The sequence below is a fragment of the Cetorhinus maximus genome, chromosome 22 (genome assembly GCF_964194155.1).
Source record: "Cetorhinus maximus chromosome 22, sCetMax3.hap1.1, whole genome shotgun sequence".
Taxonomy (NCBI): domain Eukaryota; kingdom Metazoa; phylum Chordata; class Chondrichthyes; order Lamniformes; family Cetorhinidae; genus Cetorhinus; species Cetorhinus maximus.
In genome coordinates this window covers 14733551-14754582 of record NC_135900.1, presented here as the reverse complement: position 1 = coordinate 14754582, position 21032 = coordinate 14733551, and the positions used below count along the sequence as shown (strand labels likewise).

Below are 21032 nucleotides of genomic sequence, written 5' to 3'. Positions count from 1 at the left end.
AGAGGGTTGTGGGGCTGGCGGAGATTACTGAACAGATATAGGGAGAGGTGAGGCCATGGACAGACTTGAAAACAAAGATGAGAATTTCAAAATCAAGACGTTGTTTGACTGGAAGCCTATGTGGGTCAGTGAGCTCCAGGATGAGAGGAGAATGGTACTTGGTGCAAGTTAAGACACGAGCAGCAGTGCTCTGGGTGACCTCGAGTTTACACAGAGTAAGAATGTGGGAGAACAACTAGGACTGCCTTGGAATAGTCGAGACTAGAGGTAACAGAGGCACGAATGATGGTTTCAGCAGCAGATGAGCTGAGGCAGCAGCAAAGTTGGGTGATGTCACAGAAGTGGAAATAGGGGATCTTAGTGATGGCATGGATATGTGGTCAGACGCTCATCTTGGGGTCAAATATGACAGCATAGTTCTTACCACCCTGTTCCAATTGACGTTGAGATATCTGGCATTTTGGGGGTGGCTTTGAAATGGTTGGCATAGACACCTGCTGGAAACAGGTGGGAGCCACACTAGACTATTGCATTAATGTCAACAGGATTCCAATGTAATTATTAAGTGCCAAAGGGAAGAATGTGCACCTGAGGTGTCAGCTGTGGCTCAGTTCATAGCACCCTCGCCTTTGAATCAGAGGGTTGTGGGTTCATGTCCCGCTCCCGGAAACCAAGAACTGTGATTGTACTCAAAAGAGTTGCAATCTGTGACTGTTGATAACTCGAAAGAGTTTCCTCATTGGTACTTGACATTGACCAGTAGTTTCCTAAAGGGATGTCTGCAAGCCACTCTTAATATCATTATATTAATGATAATTTACATTATCATTGAAAATTGTATTCAAATGATACTCGTGAGACCAGGAGGAGCGTGACAGGGCTGTGACCCATTACCACAGTCAATCTCAATCAGCACCCTTATCTTACCAGCAGGGACTGGGCTCTTCGATGGAGGTGCCAAGATTTCCTGTCCCAGCCAACAGGTGAACAACGTACAGAAGGCCCAGGTAGCCTGCAGATAGAATGCAAATGAGACCCAACCATGAAAATTCAGCTCTCTGACCACTTCCATCAGGGGGTGTGTGTGTGTGTGTGTGGTTGTGAGGGAGGGGTTGTGGCTTACTCTGCCTATGCCAGCCCAATGGAAAGATGGTTACTTGATAATCAACCATGTAAGCTTTAATATGCAATGGATATGAATGCAAAAGTACACCAAAAATGCAATAAAATGCAGTAAGGGCTAAGGGGTTGAGTTGATTCTAGTGGTGTAATTCTCCAGTTGATACGATAGGAAGTGCAATTGCTTCCTTCAGAAAATAACATTATAGACATCTCATGTTGGGACAAAATGGGAAACTCTTTTTGGAAGTTGCTTAACCACGCCAATATTACTGAAGAACCGGATGAAAAACTAATTGAAGGTATTTGTTATGCTGTCCATTTGTACGTTTTCTTGAGGTTTCAAGCCTTTTTGTACAGGCTTTGGAAAGCGATATAACCCATATTGTAATGGAATATGACAACCTTTCCCTTTCATTTTATTCCTTGTAGGGCCTTTAAGCAGTGTTTTGGTAAACAAGTACGGATGCCGTCCAGTGATGATGTGCGGAGGCCTGCTATGTTCAATTGGAATGATAGCTGCTTCCTTTTGCAACAGTATCATTGGACTTTTTCTTTGCGTAGGCTGCATTGGAGGTGAGTATTATGCCCAGCAGCATTAGGTAGAAGATGTGCCATGTGCGTCGCTGTCTCCCCAACCTGCTTGCACTGACAATAGATTGGGACTTACAATCTTGACTTGGAGCCTTGAGTATGAATTGCAGCCTTCAGATCATCCCCAGGATGGAGGGCAAGGAAGTCTGCTGAGATTCCTCTGCCTATACCAAAGCATAACTCTTAACAAGTTGTTTGGGCATCATTGATGACAGATATGCAGTAGGCATGGATTAAGTGGAGCTGCTTTTCCAAGCAATGGATATTGCAGTTGGAGAGAGTTAAATTAGCGGGTGGAATCTGAAGAGAATAGGGAAAAGAAGGGATAATTTAATGAAACAATTAAGTACAAATGTACTGGAATTTATTTCAACACTGTACTTAGTAACTTTAGAACATAAATATTAGGAGTGGGAGTGGGTCTCACGGTCTCTTGAGGCTGCTCTGCCATTCAGTAAAACCATGGCTGAACTTTGGTATCAACTCCGGTCCTGCTCTATCCCCATATCCTTTGAATACCTTTGTGCCCAACATTACTCATCAAGAAATGTTGAGGTGCCTGTTTTTAGTTCATAGATGTACCTTGCTGTGAATGAAAACGCCACAGCGTCATTCTGACTGATAGCCAATGCAGGAGGAAGATTCACATTGGTGTGCAATGAGGCATCACGGCGCCGAGGTTGGGGACTAAAGCACGGGGCAGAATTTTGAGGTCGTCGGGTGGGCACGGTGGGCAGGGCCTGGGAGCAGCTGGGAAATAGCTCGCCGCCCGCGATTGGCTCCCGACCGCGATTTCACGCTGGCTGGCCAGTTAACGGCAAGCCGTTGTGAAAGGCGCGTTGAAAGGCTCAGCGCTGCCGGGGTGGGGGTGGGAGGAGGGCGAGCGCTGAAGTCAGCGCGGGCGCGGGGGGAGGGGAGCGCGCAATGAAAGCTCCCTGAAGACGGAGAGCTGCCTCAGGGAGCTGAAGAATTTGAAACCATCAAATAAAGATTTTAAATTGCGCAAAAAGTGTCCACACATCAGACTCACCTAAACATTTAGACTATAAAAATTCCGCCCAAACATTTTTATTTTTTTAAATTAATATCGGAAAGCTCATCTCACCCTCGGATGAGGTTTCCTCAAAAATCCAAAGGTCGCCTGGCCGATTCGCCCACCCGCCAACCCTAACGTTAGACGGGCTGTGAGAAATCCAGGTTAAATAATACATTGATGGCCTGAATAGGCCTCTTAATTATCGGCAAGCACGCTGCTGACTCTCGCATGCGCCCCGCTGACCGAAATGTCGCGCGAGTGCGCGATGATGTCGGGAAGCTTGCCCAACGTCATCCCGCGCTTTTTTACACTCAGGCGTATCGGGCACGCGCCTGACATGCCGCGTGAAAAATCCTGCCCCATGATGTTTGGGCTGTGTACATGTCACTGTGCCCGACCTGCGATGTGATGCTGACACCAAGTACGGGAAACGGACCAAACATTTAATTCTACAAAACACACACCCTTCCCCTTGACGAATGAAGAATTTCACCCCTAAAGATTCTAGATGTAGAGGTACAAGCGGTAAAATGTTACAGGGTATGATGTGACAGCAGCAGTGGAACTCCCCATTTGGTAATTCTTCCAAACATGCCATGTGCAGCGACAGCACAATTCTCCCCATTGTAATGCATTCTGGAGGTTTACAATGGGAGGATTGTTAATGGTTGAAAAGATCCAGCATTCGAATACTTCATAATTAATTTATCACTATTTTTAAACAATTTAGTTACAAAAGTGAGCCAAAGTGATATTAGGTGTGCACGTGAAGTGAAATATCACAAATCAATTAGTATGTGGAATATTTGTAATGATTTATGGAATAAACACAGCAATTCCTGATGTCCTATTTATACCTGTGTGCATTTTCAGTACCAACCTATTCCCTTATTGCTTACTCCATAAATATTTTATTAATCCTTATTCCCAATGTACATATTGATAAATGTAATGTTCTCTTTATTTTTTTTTCAGGACTGGGACTGGCTTTCAACCTGCAACCATCCTTAACTATGATTGGAAAATACTTTTACAAGAAGCGCCCCATTGCCAATGGGCTGGCTATGGCTGGTAGCCCAGTGTTCTTGAGTACTCTGGCACCTCTGAATCAGTACTTAGTTAATGTATTTGGTTGGAGAGGCAGTTTCTTTATCCTAGGAGCAATACTGTTGAACTGCTGTGTGGCAGGATCCTTGATGAGGCCGCTACAACCCACAAAACCCATTGCCACAAAAGATGCACAGTTTTCCACTATAAAGAAAGATGAGAGCAAAGATGTGGGGGATGGCCTGTTGCAGAAAAAGAAGAAGAGATTAAGAGTCTTTGAAGTACTTAATAACCATCTAGATCTCAGCCTCTTCAAACATCGGGGATTTCTGATCTACTTGTCAGGAAACGTCATTATGTTTTTTGGCTTCTTTGCCCCGATTGTGTTTTTGGCTCCTTATGCCAAGCACATGGGCATAGATGAATATTCCGCAGCGTTCCTGCTCTCCATTCTAGCTTTTATAGATATGTTTGCAAGACCCAGCATGGGGCTCCTTGCAAACTCTAGATGGGTGAGGCCAAAGATCCAGTATTTCTTTAGCTTTGCTGTCTTCTACAATGGCTTCTGTCACGTTATGTGCCCATTGGCAAGCAGCTTTACAGGCCTGGTGGTCTATACCGTCTTCTTCGGCTTTGCCTTTGGAATGGTGAGTGCTGTTCTCTTCGAAACGCTGATGGACCTGGTTGGCGCCAAGAGGTTCTCCAGTGCAGTGGGACTCGTCACCATCGTAGAGTGTTGCCCAGTCCTTGTGGGGCCACCACTGGCAGGTAAGAATCATGTACTCTGAAGCCTTCACGTAGTGCCGTGCTCGCAACTCAAATCTGCTGAGCTTGTCCAATATTTTCAGCAAGAGAAAAATGTTTATTCTTAGCGTTAGGCATTTTAGGACGTATGAAACTGAAGGGGTCTAGGAAGAAATGAAAAACTGGATACTACAAATAGAAGAAGGTACATAAGTAAAGGGAGATCAATTATAGGGAAATGGCCAGCAGAAATGCTAGGATGAAAGGAAAATAGATCTAGGGATTAAAAGAAGACAGAGGAAGGAAGCTGGAAAATGGGAAGAAATGGATACAATAGCCTTTTGCGACTCAATTAAGTCAAGATGTTATGTGTTTTTCCAAGGCTGCCTGGGTGATTTGATTGCAGCCATACATAATCAGGTAGAGAAGGAAGAAGATGATGCGCGGAGACAAGCCTTTCCATTTACTTTCAATTGCCTAGCTCATTCTGATGTCTGTCGCTGAAATATTTAATGATACTTTGAGTCATTTTCACTGGCTTGTCATTTACAGTTTCAAATTGTGAAAACATATCCCACAAGCATTGGAATGTGGCAGAACGGCAGAGTTTGAATACGCTTAATATCTCTTTCATATTTTAAGTTGATTATGGTTTCAAATTCAGGTCCTATGGCAACAACACTGCCTGTAAGTTACAGTCTATTCCTGTTGTCTGAGATGCAGCCTCAATCACTGATCCAGAATGATCTGTGTTTGTGAAACCCATTGCATTTTTTAAAAATTGCATTGGTCTGGTACAATGAAATAATGTCCCCTTGGAACATAAACTGCATGGTTTGGATATAAAGGGGCAATAGTTTCATAAAATAACATTTTCTTTAATAAATACTTGATGTAGGATAAGTATAATCAAATTTAGGGAAGGCAATGGCGTAATGGTATTGTCACTGAACTAGTATTCCAGAGACCCAGGGTAATGCTCTGGGGACCTGGGTTACAATCCCACCACGGCAGATAGTGGAATTTGAATTTGATTTTTAAAAATCTGGATAAAAGTCTGATGATGACCATGAAACCATTATCGATTGTTGTAAAAAAACCCACCTGGTTGACTAATGCCTTTAGGGAATGAAATCTGCTGTCCTTACCTGGTCTGGCCAACATGTGACTCCCAACTCACAGAGCAATGTGGTTTACTCTTAAATGCCCTCTGAACAAGGGCAATTTGGGATGGGCAATAAATGCCGGCCTAGCCAGTGATGCCCACATCCCATGAACAAATAAATTTAAAAATATATTGCTTACGTAGGATATTATGGTTCCGATAACTGCATAGCTGTCCTCCCTCAATGAATAGAAACTGTTTGATGGCAGGTTTTTCATGAAGTCGGCACAGCTTCAACAAGTCCTGAGAAACATTTTAATATTTTTTGAGTTTCACTCCAGCTCCACTCCGCACCCTCAGATCCTGAGATTCCTGTTGCAAAGGTACCTGCTTCAGCTGTCATGAGCAATCACTTTGCTTTTCACCTGCTTGGGTGGAATAACATAGGAAATTTCAGTGCAGTGAACATGACTGTTTGTGCAACAAAGCTTTTGTATCTTTGCACAGCAATGTTCTGAAGGTTACCTTCAGTTCAACATCTGACTGTTTCCATCGCAGCGATGTCTCTGATCCTGGCTGTCCACTGTGCAGCCACTTTTCCCCAGTGAAATTGAGTGGACCCAGGTTTTGGCTGTCAGTTTTGAATGACAGTTGTCACAGCTTAACACTTACACGCTCCAAGTGCTAACACAAGCTGCTAAATGTTATCAAGTTGAGCGCTGCGTATGGAACAGTCAATTTATAAAATGCAAGATGGCCACCGATATCTGTCTGTGTAAGGACACTTGACCGCTTATACGCAGAATCCTATGTCCTCACTTGCAGGTGGGAAGCGGTTCACCCAGTTTCTGAGCCCTGTGGCGGGAGAGCACTCAGGGCACGGCCTCCCCACAGTTTCCGGGCATCGGGATGGGGAGAGAGGGGGGAGGCTCCTGATCCACCCGGTGACAGCCGCAGTTCCGTTTGCAACTCCAGGCTTTCGTTCTCCCAGTGCAGCACACTTAAGCAGGGCAGGCAGATGATGGAATACAGGCTTGATTACACACCATCCCTGCCGCATCACTGAGATACACTGCCTTGGTTTATTGGAAGAAAGGCACCTTCCCAAAAGAATAGGGGAAAAAAAGGCAAGAAAAATGTTAAGGGAATCATATGGGATAAAGAAAACTGTGCAACCCCTGAGAGATTCGGCTACCGATGCTGTAATATTTGCAATTCCAGGGCTAGTGATCGCCGAGCATGTGCCCTGCTGCACACTTCCCCCTATAAAGATGGTGGCTGCACATACAACTGTGCCTGCACAGTGTTGGCAGCAAATGCAGCCTAATGTTTCTGGAGGAACAGCACCTCATCTTCCGACTGGGCACTTTACCATCTTCCGGACTTAATATTGAGTTCAACAATTGCAGATCATGAACTCTCTCCTCCATCCCCACCCCCTTTCCGATCCCCCTTTTTCCAATAATTTATCATTTTTTTACAGCTATATTTTTTCCCCTCCTATCTTTAAATTTATTTCGATCTATTGTTTTATCTCCACCTTTTAGCCCATTTCGATCCCTTCCCCCCTTCCCCCCACCCCACCCCCACTAGGGCCATCTGCCACTAGCTTGTCCTGCTTGTCACCCTTAATGTCCCCATTAGCACATCCTTTAGATAATATCACCACCGTCATCACCCCTTAGTCCTTTTGTCTATGACATCTTTGGCAGTCTCTTCTTGGCCTCCACCTATCACTGGCACCCTATCGAGCTCTCCTGTCCCACCCCCTTCTACCAGCTTATATTTCATCTCATTTCTATACGTCTTAGTTCTGATGAAGAGTCATACGGACTTGAAATGTCACCTGTATCCCTCTCCGCAGATGCTGTCAGACCTGCTGAGTTTTTCCAGGTGTTTTTGTTTTTGTTCTAATATTTTTTGTGTATGTTTACAGTCTTGTAGTTCATACACTTGTAATGATAAGGTTCCCTACTTTATGGGTCAACATCATCACCCCACAGCAAACATCCATGCCGATGCTGCCTCTCTCCCTATTCAGCACATACTGCTAGGAATGGTCAAGCTGATGAGACATTCACCAGCTTCTTCTCAAACTGAAACCCTAGCTACTGATTTTAATTATTCGATCCAGCATTTATATTTAGTTTGCATAAAGGATAAATCTTTTTTTTAAAGAAAGGCACTTTTGAAAAAAAATGTAGCTTTTCTTCCAATAATTCTTTTCCCCATCTCCAAGCCAGATAGTCTTTGTGCCTCTGCTGTGGAGAGGTAGGTGGGCAGTGGTTCCCTCAGCTAAGGCCAGCCCCAGTGCAACTCCTGCCCTTTTGATTTTTCCTTCCTCCTCCATGGGAATGCTTTAGCTTCTCCTTGGCCAAACTGTGCCTAGATCAAGAGGCTGACAAAACAGGGCTTGACTCTAAGGCCTGAACTTTTCCTGCGTCGGGTGGGCTCGGCGGGAGTGGTCGCAGAGCTGACCACCGCCCTCGATCGGCTCGGCACCGCGATTTCACACAGGCGGGTCAATTAAGGCCCGCCCAGCGTGGATCGCGAGCGGTGGTCTACCTGTGCAGGCGGGGGGGTGGGGGAAAAGGGAGAGTCGGGTCCAGCGTTCTTTTGTGCATGTGCACGAAAGAGCGCTTCAATCTCCCTGAGGCACGGAGCTGTCTCAGGGAGATTGAAGCACTTTTTAAAGAAATGATTAATAACATAAAAAATTTAATAAAACATGTTCCCTCATGCGACTGTGTCACATGAGATGGGACATGTTTTTATCTTTCAAATAAAGTTTTCATTCAACTTGTAAAAGCTTTAGGAAACCTCAACCCACCCGTGGATGAGGTTTCCTAAAAAAACGTAAAGGCCACTTGGCCTTTTCGCCTGCCCGCCAACCGTTAGGTTGGACGGGCAGTGTAAATTCAGAGTTAATTAGTACGTTAATGGCCTTAATAGGCCTTTTAATTATCGGCGGGCACGCAGCCAACTCCGGCATACGCCCACTGAACAAAATATGGCGGGACAGTGTGATGACGTCGGGATGCATGCCTGTCGTCATTTTATGTTCCAGCATGTTGGGCCCTCTCCCGCACGCTGAATGTAAAATCCTGGCCTATGTTCATTCTACTGTGTGGGTTTCCGAATGGTAGAATTCAGATGCTCAGCATCATGTAGAGTTAAGCCATCTACCAAATGAAAACACTATAAATGTCAAAAATGCATTTCAGCACATCAGTGTCATAGTGAAGTATTGTGTTGGCAGTGCCTTAAATTTAACTTTTTGTCACCGTTATATTTTACCAGTATCACCTCCCCAAGATAGATCTACCTAATCATAATGCAAATCCTTTTTTTATACACACTGCTTTGTAACATAATACATTCCATTTGCAAACTGAGGACAGCCAGCAAGTGGCCACTTCTTCATTCGTGTCCTGGGAGGTCTGGCCGCCTGTGCAATATGAGGAGGTGTTGGGGCAGGGATTTTATCTTCGTATTGTTGTGCTAGACATGCGCATACCAGACGTGTTAAACGAAAGACTTTAATTTATCCAGCTCCTTTCGTGGTCTTAGGACACCCAAAAGCGTTTTCAAGCCAGTGGATTATTTTTGAACTGTAGTTACTGTTGTAATATAGGCAGCCAGGCAGCCAACCTGCGCACAGCAAGCTCCCACAGACAAGAAGGAGATAATGGGCCATAACGTCCGAAGAATGGCAATCGCCGTCGGATTGCTACTCCACCCCTAGTTGCTTATACTGAAATGCAGCCACACCTTACTTGCCAGACCTTCGGACTTAGGCCCAGGGAGGGGCTGTTGGTGGGGGCTGGTCCGTTAGGGGAGAGGGGGAGTTGGAATCGGGTGTGGGAGACAGCCACTGGGCTGAGGTCAGGTGGGCAGTGGGATGGTGGCCGGCGGGGTTTTGGAAGGGTATGCTGGGGGGGCGGGGAGGGTAGTCGGTGTGGAGGTATAGTTGGGTGGTTGGGAGTGTAGTCGGGGTTGGGGGGTAGTCGGGTGGGAGGGGATAGTCAGGGTTGGGGTTGTGGATGGGTAGTCGGTGGGGTGGGATGGGTAGTTGAGGGGAGTGGTCAGTCAGGAGTGTGGGTAGGGCAGTTGGAGAGGTGGGGATGTAGCTAGGGAGGTGGGGAGAGTAGTAGGGGAGTCCTGTTGGGGGTTGGGGGGGTAGTCAGGCAGTTGGAGGCGTTAGTAGACCGGTTGTGGGGTAGGTAATCAGGGTGTTCCATGGAGGGCCGGGGGTTGGGTTCAGTACCATAGTTACCCAAGAGCTGGAAGCGGCCTTAATTCTTCTAACTTTTTCTGGGTAACTATTGCTGTAAGACAGTCGGAACCATCCGAAGTTTGCAATTTAAATCGTACTTTTGGATGGTTCCCAATGAAGGCCAATTGCCCATCGGAAGTTTGAACTTCCCACGCAATTGCCGTGCAATCTTCACATGGGGATTTCCCAGTGGGGCGGGAGGGGTGGATGTGTCCCCCAGCACATCTTTGGGTTACCACCCGGGTACTACACCCCAGAGCTTGGAAGTTATGGGTCAATGAACAGTTAATCTTACTATTTTTTTTGGAGGCCATTAGTTGGGGGAGAAACATTGGCCAAGACGTTGGGGTGAACACTCCTGCTCTTCTCACCCATGGGATCTTTCATGCACACCCAAGAAATGGACAGGTCCTCGATTTAACATCTCATTCCAACGGCGCAGTGCTCCCTCAGTACTCCACGGATGAGTCACGCGCTTGAGGCTCTGGGTAATGCTGAATAAGACAAACCACTAACAAATACATGACATCATTTCCATTTTCCCCGTTCCCTCCCACTATGGTAAAGTGCTTAAGCTTTCAAATGTTGCCTGCCCTGGAACCTAGAATTTACTACATGTAGAAACGGTGACAGTGAACTGGCCTGGCAATACCACCACTGTATGGGATGATGAATTGAAACTCCAACACACAGTGTCACCTTTTGAAACTGTCAAATATGAGCAGAGGCCAGCCCTCCTTACATTCAAACATGTGACCTATTTTGCCCACTCCTTGGCAGTAAAGGTATTCTTTTACTCTGCAGTACTTTGTCCCTCTGGTCATTAATCTCTTGTGCCAGGGCAAAGTCCATGCACTTCAGCAATGCTGAATGTGCCAGCTTGCCAAATTGCTCCCCTGACCTACCTATTGCCAGTGTCAATGATGTATTTGTTTGACACTCTTTGAGCCAAAGTCATGAATCCTCTTTGACTGTGACCATAATTGACTATTCCTCTTTGTGCTCCTCGAACCCTCTGCAGAATTGTATGTGGTTAATTATGCCATTGTTTGCCATTGCCACTCCTTTGATCTCTGGCTCCACGGACTGTCATTTAGCGCTTCTACTCCTATCGCTGCCTCTGCAGCAACAGATTTTATTGCTGCTCACACAGCATAACCTCCAGAATGCACCAAGAGCCCACCTTTGCCTCCACTCCCCTCCCAACCCTTTCCTTGTCTACATGCTACCTCTCAATGACATCTCATTCAGACACGGGCCCACTTACCATGGTGACAACACCCAGCTCCGTCTATCCAACATCTACCTCCTGTGACCACTCCTGGGCTATCAGACTGTTGGTTCTGCTGCCTGTACTACTTCACTAAGTCAAAAGGTCCAACAATTGTACTTCAGAAAGATCAAAGCTATTGCTTTTGGTCCCACCATATACGTCCATCTCATGTTACTGATTCTCTCCATCTTTCTGGTCACTTGTTTGAACTATGTGAAATCTTCGCATCTTGTGCAACTCAAACCTGAGCTCCAAATTACCATTTTATCCTTTCTCAAAGCCGTTTGTTTTTATTGCTGCACTTTTTACTGCTTCTGCCCCAATCTCAGCCCTTGAACTGCTGAAAAACTTAACCATGCTTCTGTCACCTCTGAACATATTCTCCCCAGTGTCCTATTTGTTGACCTTCCACATTCCGTCCTCCAAAAGATGCAGATTTCCCAAATCTAAGTCGCCGAAATTCTGTCTCAATTGCCCATTCTGGCCGGCCGACATTGACTCCGTGTAGTGAAACACGCTAAATTATCCTCACCTTCAAATACCCCGGCAGCCTTGCACCATCCTCTGTCCGCAACATTCTCTACATTTCCTCTAAATGTGACCTTCCACCCTTTTCCTTCACTCCATCATTCAAGCTGTTTTCACCCTGGGCTGTGGAACTCCCTTTCCAGGCCTCTGCCTTCCATCACACCCCAACTTTTAAAACAAATCTCTTCTGAAATCCCATCTCTTTAACTAAGCTTCTGGTCACCCCTCCTAGTCTCTTCCTCCATGGCTCAGCAGCTGTTCCCATACTCTTTGCAAAGTGTCTAGGGATGTTTTATGTATTAAAGGCACTATTTCTCCTTATCTAGCAGCCTCATTGTCTGAGGATTACTGTCATGGCCTATGCCATGATGTCACTATGAAGCAAGGCAAGGAGATAGACCCCAAGAAATACCTCCGCTGTTGTGGGGATTGATCCTGCATCATTGATGTTATTCTACCTCACACTCTAGCTTTCTTGCCAACTGAGATAACTGATCTCCTAAACTGTAACTGCAATTTGTTCTTCTTATCATCATCATCGCTACTGATGATAGTTTTGGTTGTCACCATTTCCAGCAAAATCTTGGGTTGCTTATACTACACGGCTGCTGTGCTTTTGACAGTGGAGACAGCAAACTAATAGAGAAATTAGGCACAGAGGTTGGTCAGGAAAGGGATAGAAAAGCACATATGTGGCAGTGCAGCACTGCCCCCAGAACTGAAGTGGAATGTCAGCATGGATTTTTATGCACAGGTTCTGGAGTGGGACTTGAACCCAGAGCCTTGTGACTCAACAGCAAGAGTACTACCAACTGAGCCACAACTGGCGTGAGGCCAAAGAGAGAGAAAAGTGTCTGAAATCTTACTGAATGGATGCCATTGCAGATGGCATCTTATGTACTTCCTGGCTGCGTCCACGTTTTCACCCAGTTGTGTATTATGGACTGAACTGGTCAGAACCTGTCATTTTGACACAGCCATAGGTTAAAGTGTTGGTTTATTCAAACTTTGCACCAGTTGGGTAAGCCACAATTTAGGCAGACATGGTCTGATTTAGCGCTCAAAACAATTTACTGAAAAACCAGCCTTCGTGCCCCTAAGAATTCCAATAATTTATCCTGGACGTATGTATTCATCTGTGCGTTTTATTAAATTAAGTAACAAATGGGCCACTCTTAGGCCTGCATTCACAGGCTTGTGCATCCAAAAGCATTAAGCCCCAGGTTAGGCAATCTTCAAATCCATGCTATCACATCACACTTGTAAAGTTGGGCAAAAACTTCAATTGCTCATACCAGGAATGATCTCCTGCATATGTTACTTGTGGCAAAATTGTACAAGGTAAAGAACATATTTCTAACATCACGACAGATAGAGCAGAGGAGACACTTCCCTAGGTACAAAGCTAAAATGTGTTTGAGTAAATGTCACATGGGTTGTAAGAATGCCATCTTGTGGTAATATTATATGTTCTTTTCCACCCTGAAAACTTCCCCTCTAAATTTTAAATGAGTTATTTCCCCAATTTCAACTAGGAAATCAGTTTGAGCCTGCAGAAAGAAGGAACTATATAATTATAAATGATGATTGGAACTACATAATATATATAATGATATAACTACAGTTGAAACTATATAATATGTTTGTAAATAGTCATTTGGTAGTACAGAACTTGATTATTGCTTAAAAAGGACATGTTGTTGAAGCTTTTCATCTTGGACTCATCAGGACAATTTGCAAGAATACCAAATATAAAGGGAACAATTGTTGTTCTTGTGAATTGCCCTGATAAGTACAAGACGAAAAGCTTTGAAAATGTGTATTTTTTCAGCAATATATGTTATTTTAACAAATATTATGGATTAAAACTATGACTATTTAGCTAAATGTGCTACCAGTATTGAGGTATCACTTTTAGCTGATATTGATGCTCTTTCTCCAAAACACTGCATCATCTCAGTAACAGTGTTATAACAGTAGGTGTTACCAACGGAACAAATCCTCTTCTAACTGTGATATGCGTTATTATATAAAATAACAAACACTGAAGGGAAAAATTCTGATCTTCCTGCAGGAAGAAAATGAACCAAATCTCCCAGAAATACAAAATATTGTTGTCTTTGGTGTATCATGTTATTTGCATCTCAATTTTAAAATTCTCACCCTTGCGTTCAAATTCTTCCATGGCCTCACCCCTCCCTTATCTCTGTCATCCTCTCCATCCTTACAACTGTCTAGGGTATTTGCATTCCTCCAATTCTCATCTCTTGACCATCTCTGATTTTCATTGCTCTATGATTGGGGGACCATATCTTTCAGCTGCTGAGGCCTTAAGCTCTGGAATCCCTTTCCTAAACCTCCCTACCTCTTTCTCACTTTATTTAAGATAAAAAAGGGAAATTATACGCATCTATATAATGCTGTGCATGATCACCAGACATCTCAAAGCACTTTACAGCCACTGAGGTACTTTTTGAAGTGTAATCACTGTTGTAAATGTTGTAATGCAGATGTTCCTTAAAACTGACCTCCACCTGTCCTAATATCTCCTTATGTAGCTTGGTGTCACATTTTGATTAATAACGCTCCTGCAAAGTGCCTTGGGATGTTTTACTATGTTAAAGGCACTGTATAAATGCACATTGTTGGCGTTGTTGAGACCTGTTCTCGCTATTATCTTTCACAGGCATCCCTAGTATCTTTCCAGACAAATTATCCCATTAATCAAAATGGTACACATCATAGGAAGAGGAGAGACAGTTAGAGGTATGATTATCACAGTGGCAGGGCTCAGACAGTGTATAATGTACAAATCACATAAATTTACCTTTTCTGTTTTAAGGTACCCCCTAAACCCTTCACTCACTCTACCTTCTGTATCTTATGTTTCTTGGACTTGTGATAATTTTGAAGGACAATTGAGTTGGGCCAAATGGAGTTGCTGTCTTAACTATTTAAGGGCTCTGACTTTTTTGTTGTGCACTGGCTGTCGGTCCAAGTTGTCACATTGCTCCTGAAGTTGATTTGAAGTACAAAAGCTAATAGGTGGGAGGGTAAGCTGTGAGGAGGACACAGAGATCTAAATAGGCTAAGTGAGTGGGCAACCAAGTGGCAGATGGAGTATATGACACTTGTAAATGTTGATGTTCAAAGGAACTTGGGTGTACTCATACAAGGAGCACAGAAAGTTAACACACAGGTGCAGCAAGCAGTTAGGAAGGCAAATGGCATATTGACCTTTACTGCAAGAGGATTAAGGAAGTCTTGCTACACTTGTACAATTGTCAGACTACATCTGGAGTACTCTGTGTAGATGTGGTCTTCATACCTACGGAAGGATATATTTGACTTGAGGGCAGTAGAGCAAAGGTTCAGTAGATTAGTTCCTGAGATGAGAGGGTTGTCCAATGATGAGAGGATGAGTAAATTGGGCAGTTACTCTCTGGAATTTAATGAATGAAAGGTGATCTTATTGAAACACACAAAATTCTGAAGGGGCACTGAGAGATTATTTCCTTTAGAACATCTAAGCCCATAACCAACAGATAGATCTAAGCTCTGCAGTGGTGCCATATCCAGTCATGAATGGTTAAATAACTAACTGGAGGGGGAGGCTCCACATATATCCCCATCTTCATTGATGAGGAAGTCGAGCACATCAGTGAAAAAGACAAGGTTGAAGCATTCGCAATCTTCAGCCAGATGTGCCAAATGAATGATCCATCTTGGCCTCCTCCTGAGGTCCCCAGCATCACAGATGCCAGTCTTCAGCCAATTCGATTCAATCCACACCACGTGATATCAAGAAATGGCTGGAGGCACTGGGTACTGCAAAGGCTATGGGTCCTGACAAGATTCCAGTAATAGCACTGAAGACTTGTGCGCCAGAACTAACTGTTCCCTTAGCGAAGCTGTTCCAGTACAGCTACAAGACTGGCATCTACCTGGCAATGTGAAAAATTGCCCAGGTATGTCCTGTCCACAAAAAGCAGGAAAAATCTAAGCCGGCCAATTACTGCCCCAATCAGTCTACTCTTGATTGTCAGCAATGTGATTGAAGGGGTCGTCGACAGTGCTATCAAGCGGCACTTACTTAACATTCAGGCATGTGCTGATAAATGGCAAGTAACATTCTTGCTACACAAGTGCCAGGCAATGACCATCTCCAACAAGAGAGAATCCAAACATCTCCCCTTGATATTCAACATCATTACCATTGCTGAATCCTCCACTATCAACTTCCTGGAGGTTACCATTGACCAGCCATATAAATACTGTAGCTACAAGAGCAGATCAGAGGCTAAGAATCCTGTGACGAGTAACTGACCTCCTGACTCCCCAAAGGCTGTCCACCACCTGCAAGGCACAAGTCAGGAGTGTGATGGAATACTGACCACTTGCCTGGATGAGTGCAGATCCAACAACACTCAAGAAGCTTTGTCTAGGACAAAGCAGCCTGCTTGATTGACACCCAATCCACAAACATTCACTCCCTCTACCACTGACGCTCAGTGGCAGCAGTGTGTACCATCTACAAGGTGCACTGCAGGAATTCACCTAGGCTCCTTCAACAGCACTTTCCAAACCTGCGACCTCTACCATCTCAAAGGACAAGGGCAGCAGATGCATGGGAACACCACCACCTGGAAGTTCCTCTTCAAGTCACTCACCATCCTGACTTGGAACTATATCGCCGTCCCTTCACTGTCACTGGGTCAAAACCCTGGAACTCCCTCCCTAACAGCACTGTGGGTGTATCTACACCATCTGGAATCCTCATCGCAGGATTCTTAGCCTCTGACCCGCTCTTGTAGCCACAGAATTTATATGGCTTGAGTAGCTTTTTGGTCCACTCCTGCCCCTTTGGGTTCTTATTTCTTAGGTAGACAGAGCACCAGCTGTAAGTGCCTGAGTGTTGGTGGAGTTTAACCATTTAAACCCACGTCACCTCTCAGACAGGCTATTAGTAAGCTGCTTGTCCAATTATGATCATCCTACCCACTATAGGGCTTTTGCTTACAGGGTTATCCAGAACTGAGCTGGAAGAATCCTGGTCACCCATCCCACAATGATAGCCTGCAGATTTTTAATAAGAACCTAATCGCTTCACTTAAGTCATTCAAGAAAGAGAACCTGGCACCTTTACTGAGTTGGACCTACACATTGGTCAACTTATTGTGCTCAGGAGTAGACAATATATGCCAGCATCTTCCATATCCTGGGAACTAATTTAAAACTAGGTGGCAGGATGTGACATCAGCCCTTTTGTCTATAAGATATCTCAAGGAAGGGCAAAGGACAATCCTGGGCAAGCTGCTTCTGCACTGGATGACCAAAATGGAATGAACCACAATCTTAGAACTTTACAGCACAGAAAGAGGCCATGTGGCCCATCGCTTTGACAGAGCTATCAAATCAGTCTGACCCCCATATTCCTTCCCCATTGCCCTGCCAATTATTTTCCCCCAGGCACTTCCCAGATAGAAGCCTTTGACCAATGATTAGGGGCAGTCATCAGTACCAGCATTGAGCGACCTAAAAAGGGAACAGAACAAAAATATGAACACACAGGAAGGAAGACATTTCCTAAGCAGAATGAAAGTTTGAATGGTTGAACTTTTAATTCCCAAGTATGCTTGGGCATTTTACTGCCCTAGTTATTGATATCGTAGCTGCTGCTGGTGCACTTATTTTCCTGAATGTCTGATGCAGGTAATGGGATTCACACTGTAACACGAGAAGTCCGAGCAAATCCTTTCAGATACAGTTGCTTCATTTACTTTGGCAGGGTATTACACGCCCAGTCACAACGCCGTATTACATGTTTGAGGAGCTCTTTTGCTTACGGCGTTTAAGTATGACTGCCATTTCAGCATGTGAGGGCACTTGCCAATCTCTTTTGGACTTAGATGAAGCACTCAAGTGTCAGGCAATGACCTTGGGGTGACTAAGCACTTGTATTGTCACGAGAGGAGGGGTTATAATTTCACAGGTTGTCAGCAGCTCTCATTGCTTACCAGGGTTATTAGGTTTTTGACCTTCACTTCCAGAGATAGCCATGCTGCCTGTTGGCACCGCTTTTATCCTCTATATTAAGCATTTTATTTGTGCCCAGTGCGAAAGGCGCATCTTTTTTTTTAAGCAGGAATTTTATGTTCAACAAGGTAAGGGACACTACTGCTAGGCAATGGAATTTTAGGCATCCAGTTTCACTATCAAGTACCCCTAGGTCAAGTATATAACAAGCCATTTCAGAGCAATGTTCCATCTACTCTGTCTGAACAATTTAGTGATTTAGCGACAGTTTTGTGCTATGTGCTCATACCTACAGAGAAGTGGAATTAAGAGCAACCAAGCTCATCACATACAGGAGGTGTCAGCGGTAGCTCAGTGGTAGCACTCTCTCTTCTGAGTTAGAAGGTTCAAGTCCCACTGCAGAGGCTCAAACACAAAGATCTAGACTGATTCTCCAGTGTAGTATTGAGGGGGAGCTACACGGTCAGAGGTGCTGCTTTCTGAGTGAGTTCCCCCTCTGCCCTCAGGTGGACATTAAAGATCATATGGCACTATTTTGGGGAACCTTGCTGTGTGTAAATTGGCTGTCACATTTGCTACATTACAACAGTAATTGCAATTACAAAAAATATTATGGGCTGTATAGTGTGTTATGACCAGGTGAGGAGGGGTTGAATGGCTCCCCTCTTTGCCCTCTCCTTGTTTGACTGCAACAGGTTTCTTTTTTCTGCAAAGGACACGCTTGCCAATTCAGTGAGTATTTAACTATTTACACACTGGCCAGAATTTTACATTCCGCGGGTGGGCGGGTGCCCAACCCGAACCGGGGTGAAATTGCGCGAGATGATGTCGGGCGAGTGTAATAGGAAATTTACAAATGGATATGGACAGGTTAGGTGAATGGGCCAAAATTTGGCAGATGGAGTTTAACGTGGATAAGTGTGAGGTTATCCATTTTGGTTGGAAGAATAAAAAGGCGACTTATTATTTAAATGGAGAGAAACTTCAGAATGCTTCAGTGCAAAGGGATCTGGGTGTCCTCGTGCATGAATCGCTGAAAGCCAGTATGCAGGTACAGCAGCCAATAAGGAAGGCAAATGGAATTTTGGCATTTATTGCTAAAGGAGCAGAGGGGAAGTGTTGTTGCAACTGTACAAGGCATTGGTGAGGCCGCACCTGGAGTACTGTGCACAGTTTTGGTCCCCTTACTTGAGGAAGGATGTAGTTGCATTGGAGGCGGTTCAGAGGAGGTTCACTAGGCTGATTCCAGAGATGCGGGGCTTGTCTTATGAGGAGAGATTGAGCAGTTTAGGCCTATACTCGCTAGAGTTTAGAAGGATGAGAGGAGATCTAATTGAGGTATATAAGATGCTAAAGGGGATAGACAAAGTAGATGTGGAGCAGATGTTTCCCCTTGTGGGGCATTCTAGAACGAGGGGCCATAGCTTTAGGCTAAGGGGTGGTAGATTTAAATCAGAGATGAGGAGGAATTACTTTTCTCAAAGGATCGTGAATCTGTGGAATTCACTACCTCAGAGTGCAGTGGATGCCGGGACGCTGAATAAATTTAAGATGGAGATGGATTTTTAATTAGTAATGGGTTGAAATTGGAGTTGAGGCCGAAATGAGATCAGCCATGATCGTATTGAATGGCGGGGCAGGCTCGGGGGGCTGAATTGCCTACTCCTGCTCCTAGTTCTTATGTTCTTATGAGTACCCCAACGTCATCGAACACTCGCAGGATGTTGTGTTCAGCGGACGCATGCAAAAGTCGGAAGATTGCCCGCTGACAATTAAGAGGGCAATTAAGCCCATTAACGGCCCAATTGTCAGCAATTTGTCATGGCCCATCCAACCTTACAGTTGGCAGGCGGGTCAGTCGGCCAGGCAGGCTTTACATTTTTGATTAAACTTCACCCAAGGGCGGGATGAAATCTCCGTTAAGATTTAAAATTAAAATAAACATCTGGGGACCTTTTTTATGAGGGATGCTTTCAGGTGCTTGATTGTACTGCATGGGCATTTTTTGCAGCATATTTGTAGTTTTGTTTATTCTGTGGAGGCCTGCAGCTCCCTGAGGCAGCTGCCTCTGTCTGCCTTCAGGGAGCTCAGCGGAAGTGCTCACCCAGCACTCGCGATGATGTCGGCGCCCACCCTCCTCCCGCCCCCCACCGGCAGTGCTGAACCTTTCTCTGGGCGCATTTGACAAGATCGCAGGCGGGGGCCGGTTGCAGGCAGAAGCGAAGTTCGCATGCACTTCCGGGCCCACCGACCGCACGCACTCGACAAGCGCAAAATTCAGGCCACTTTGATCATAAAAGAACCAATAGGAGAGGTTCTCTTAACAAAGAAAGAGGTTAACTTTATTATAAGAAATCTTTATTATAACCAATCTAAGCAAAATAATAAAAATATGCTCTGACTTTCACACATACGCACGCACATGAAGTACACATACATACATACACACACACACATATATATATATATATATATATATATATATATACATACATACAGAGTGAGGATGGATAGGTTGGCCAAATTGGAGTTCCTTAAATAAAAGTAAAAGAGTACACAGTCTGTACTTTGGTGACTTGGCTGGCTTCATGCTGAATCCGATGGCCTCAATGCTTCCGATTTTAAAGATGTAGACGACTGAGTTGGTTGTTCTTTGGGAAACAGTAGTGCTGTGTTGGATTCTTTTAGAAAATCTCTGTCTGCAACACAGCATCCCTGGGTGTTCACAGCCAGCAAACAGGGCTCAAAGCTTACTGGGTGGTTGGAGAAAAAGGGGAGGCAGGAGGGACCCCACTTAGGTCTCCTCCCTTAGCTGTTTGCCCTCTGTTCTGCTGAGAAAAGATGTGCTTAAAACAGTCAATGAGTTGTCATGTGACCTTCCTTCTCCACCTGCCAGGGGAATTGAGAAAAGGAGATTTTGTCTGTGAATTTCAAAGGTGACTTGATTAGCTCATGACCGGAAGCTAACTTAGTCGAGATCCCATTGTCCAATCAATTAGTCCTGTCTCCAATAGTTGAATACCTCAAGTGATTGCCATAGATGCCTTGCTAACGAGACAGGAGGTGTAAACCCTTCACACTCTCTGACGTCATTGTCTTTGACGGGTTTTGCAAACAGCCTGACTTTACGCCAATGAATTGGAATGTGGAATGTATAGTAATGCATATTGGGGTTAGCCATCTTGGGCTATGAGTTTAAGTCACTTTAGCCTTTGGGTTTTTAAGATGTCTGTTTTTTAAAAGTTCAATTCAGATTTCCAGCTGGTGGATTAAA

At 44.7% G+C, this 21032-nt stretch overlaps 1 protein-coding gene across 3 annotated transcripts in view; it reads left to right on the top strand.

Annotated features, from left to right (window-relative positions):
• LOC144696487 (monocarboxylate transporter 2-like) overlaps nt 1-21032 on the top strand; it is a 158260-nt gene that overhangs the window by 129063 nt on the left and 8165 nt on the right. For all 3 annotated transcript variants that reach the window (XM_078567839.1, XM_078567837.1, XM_078567838.1), the window contains 2 exons: nt 1552-1695; nt 3725-4564. In XM_078567839.1, the coding sequence (XP_078423965.1) occupies nt 1552-1695; nt 3725-4564 (984 nt within the window). The remainder of the gene's footprint in view (nt 1-1551; nt 1696-3724; nt 4565-21032) is intronic.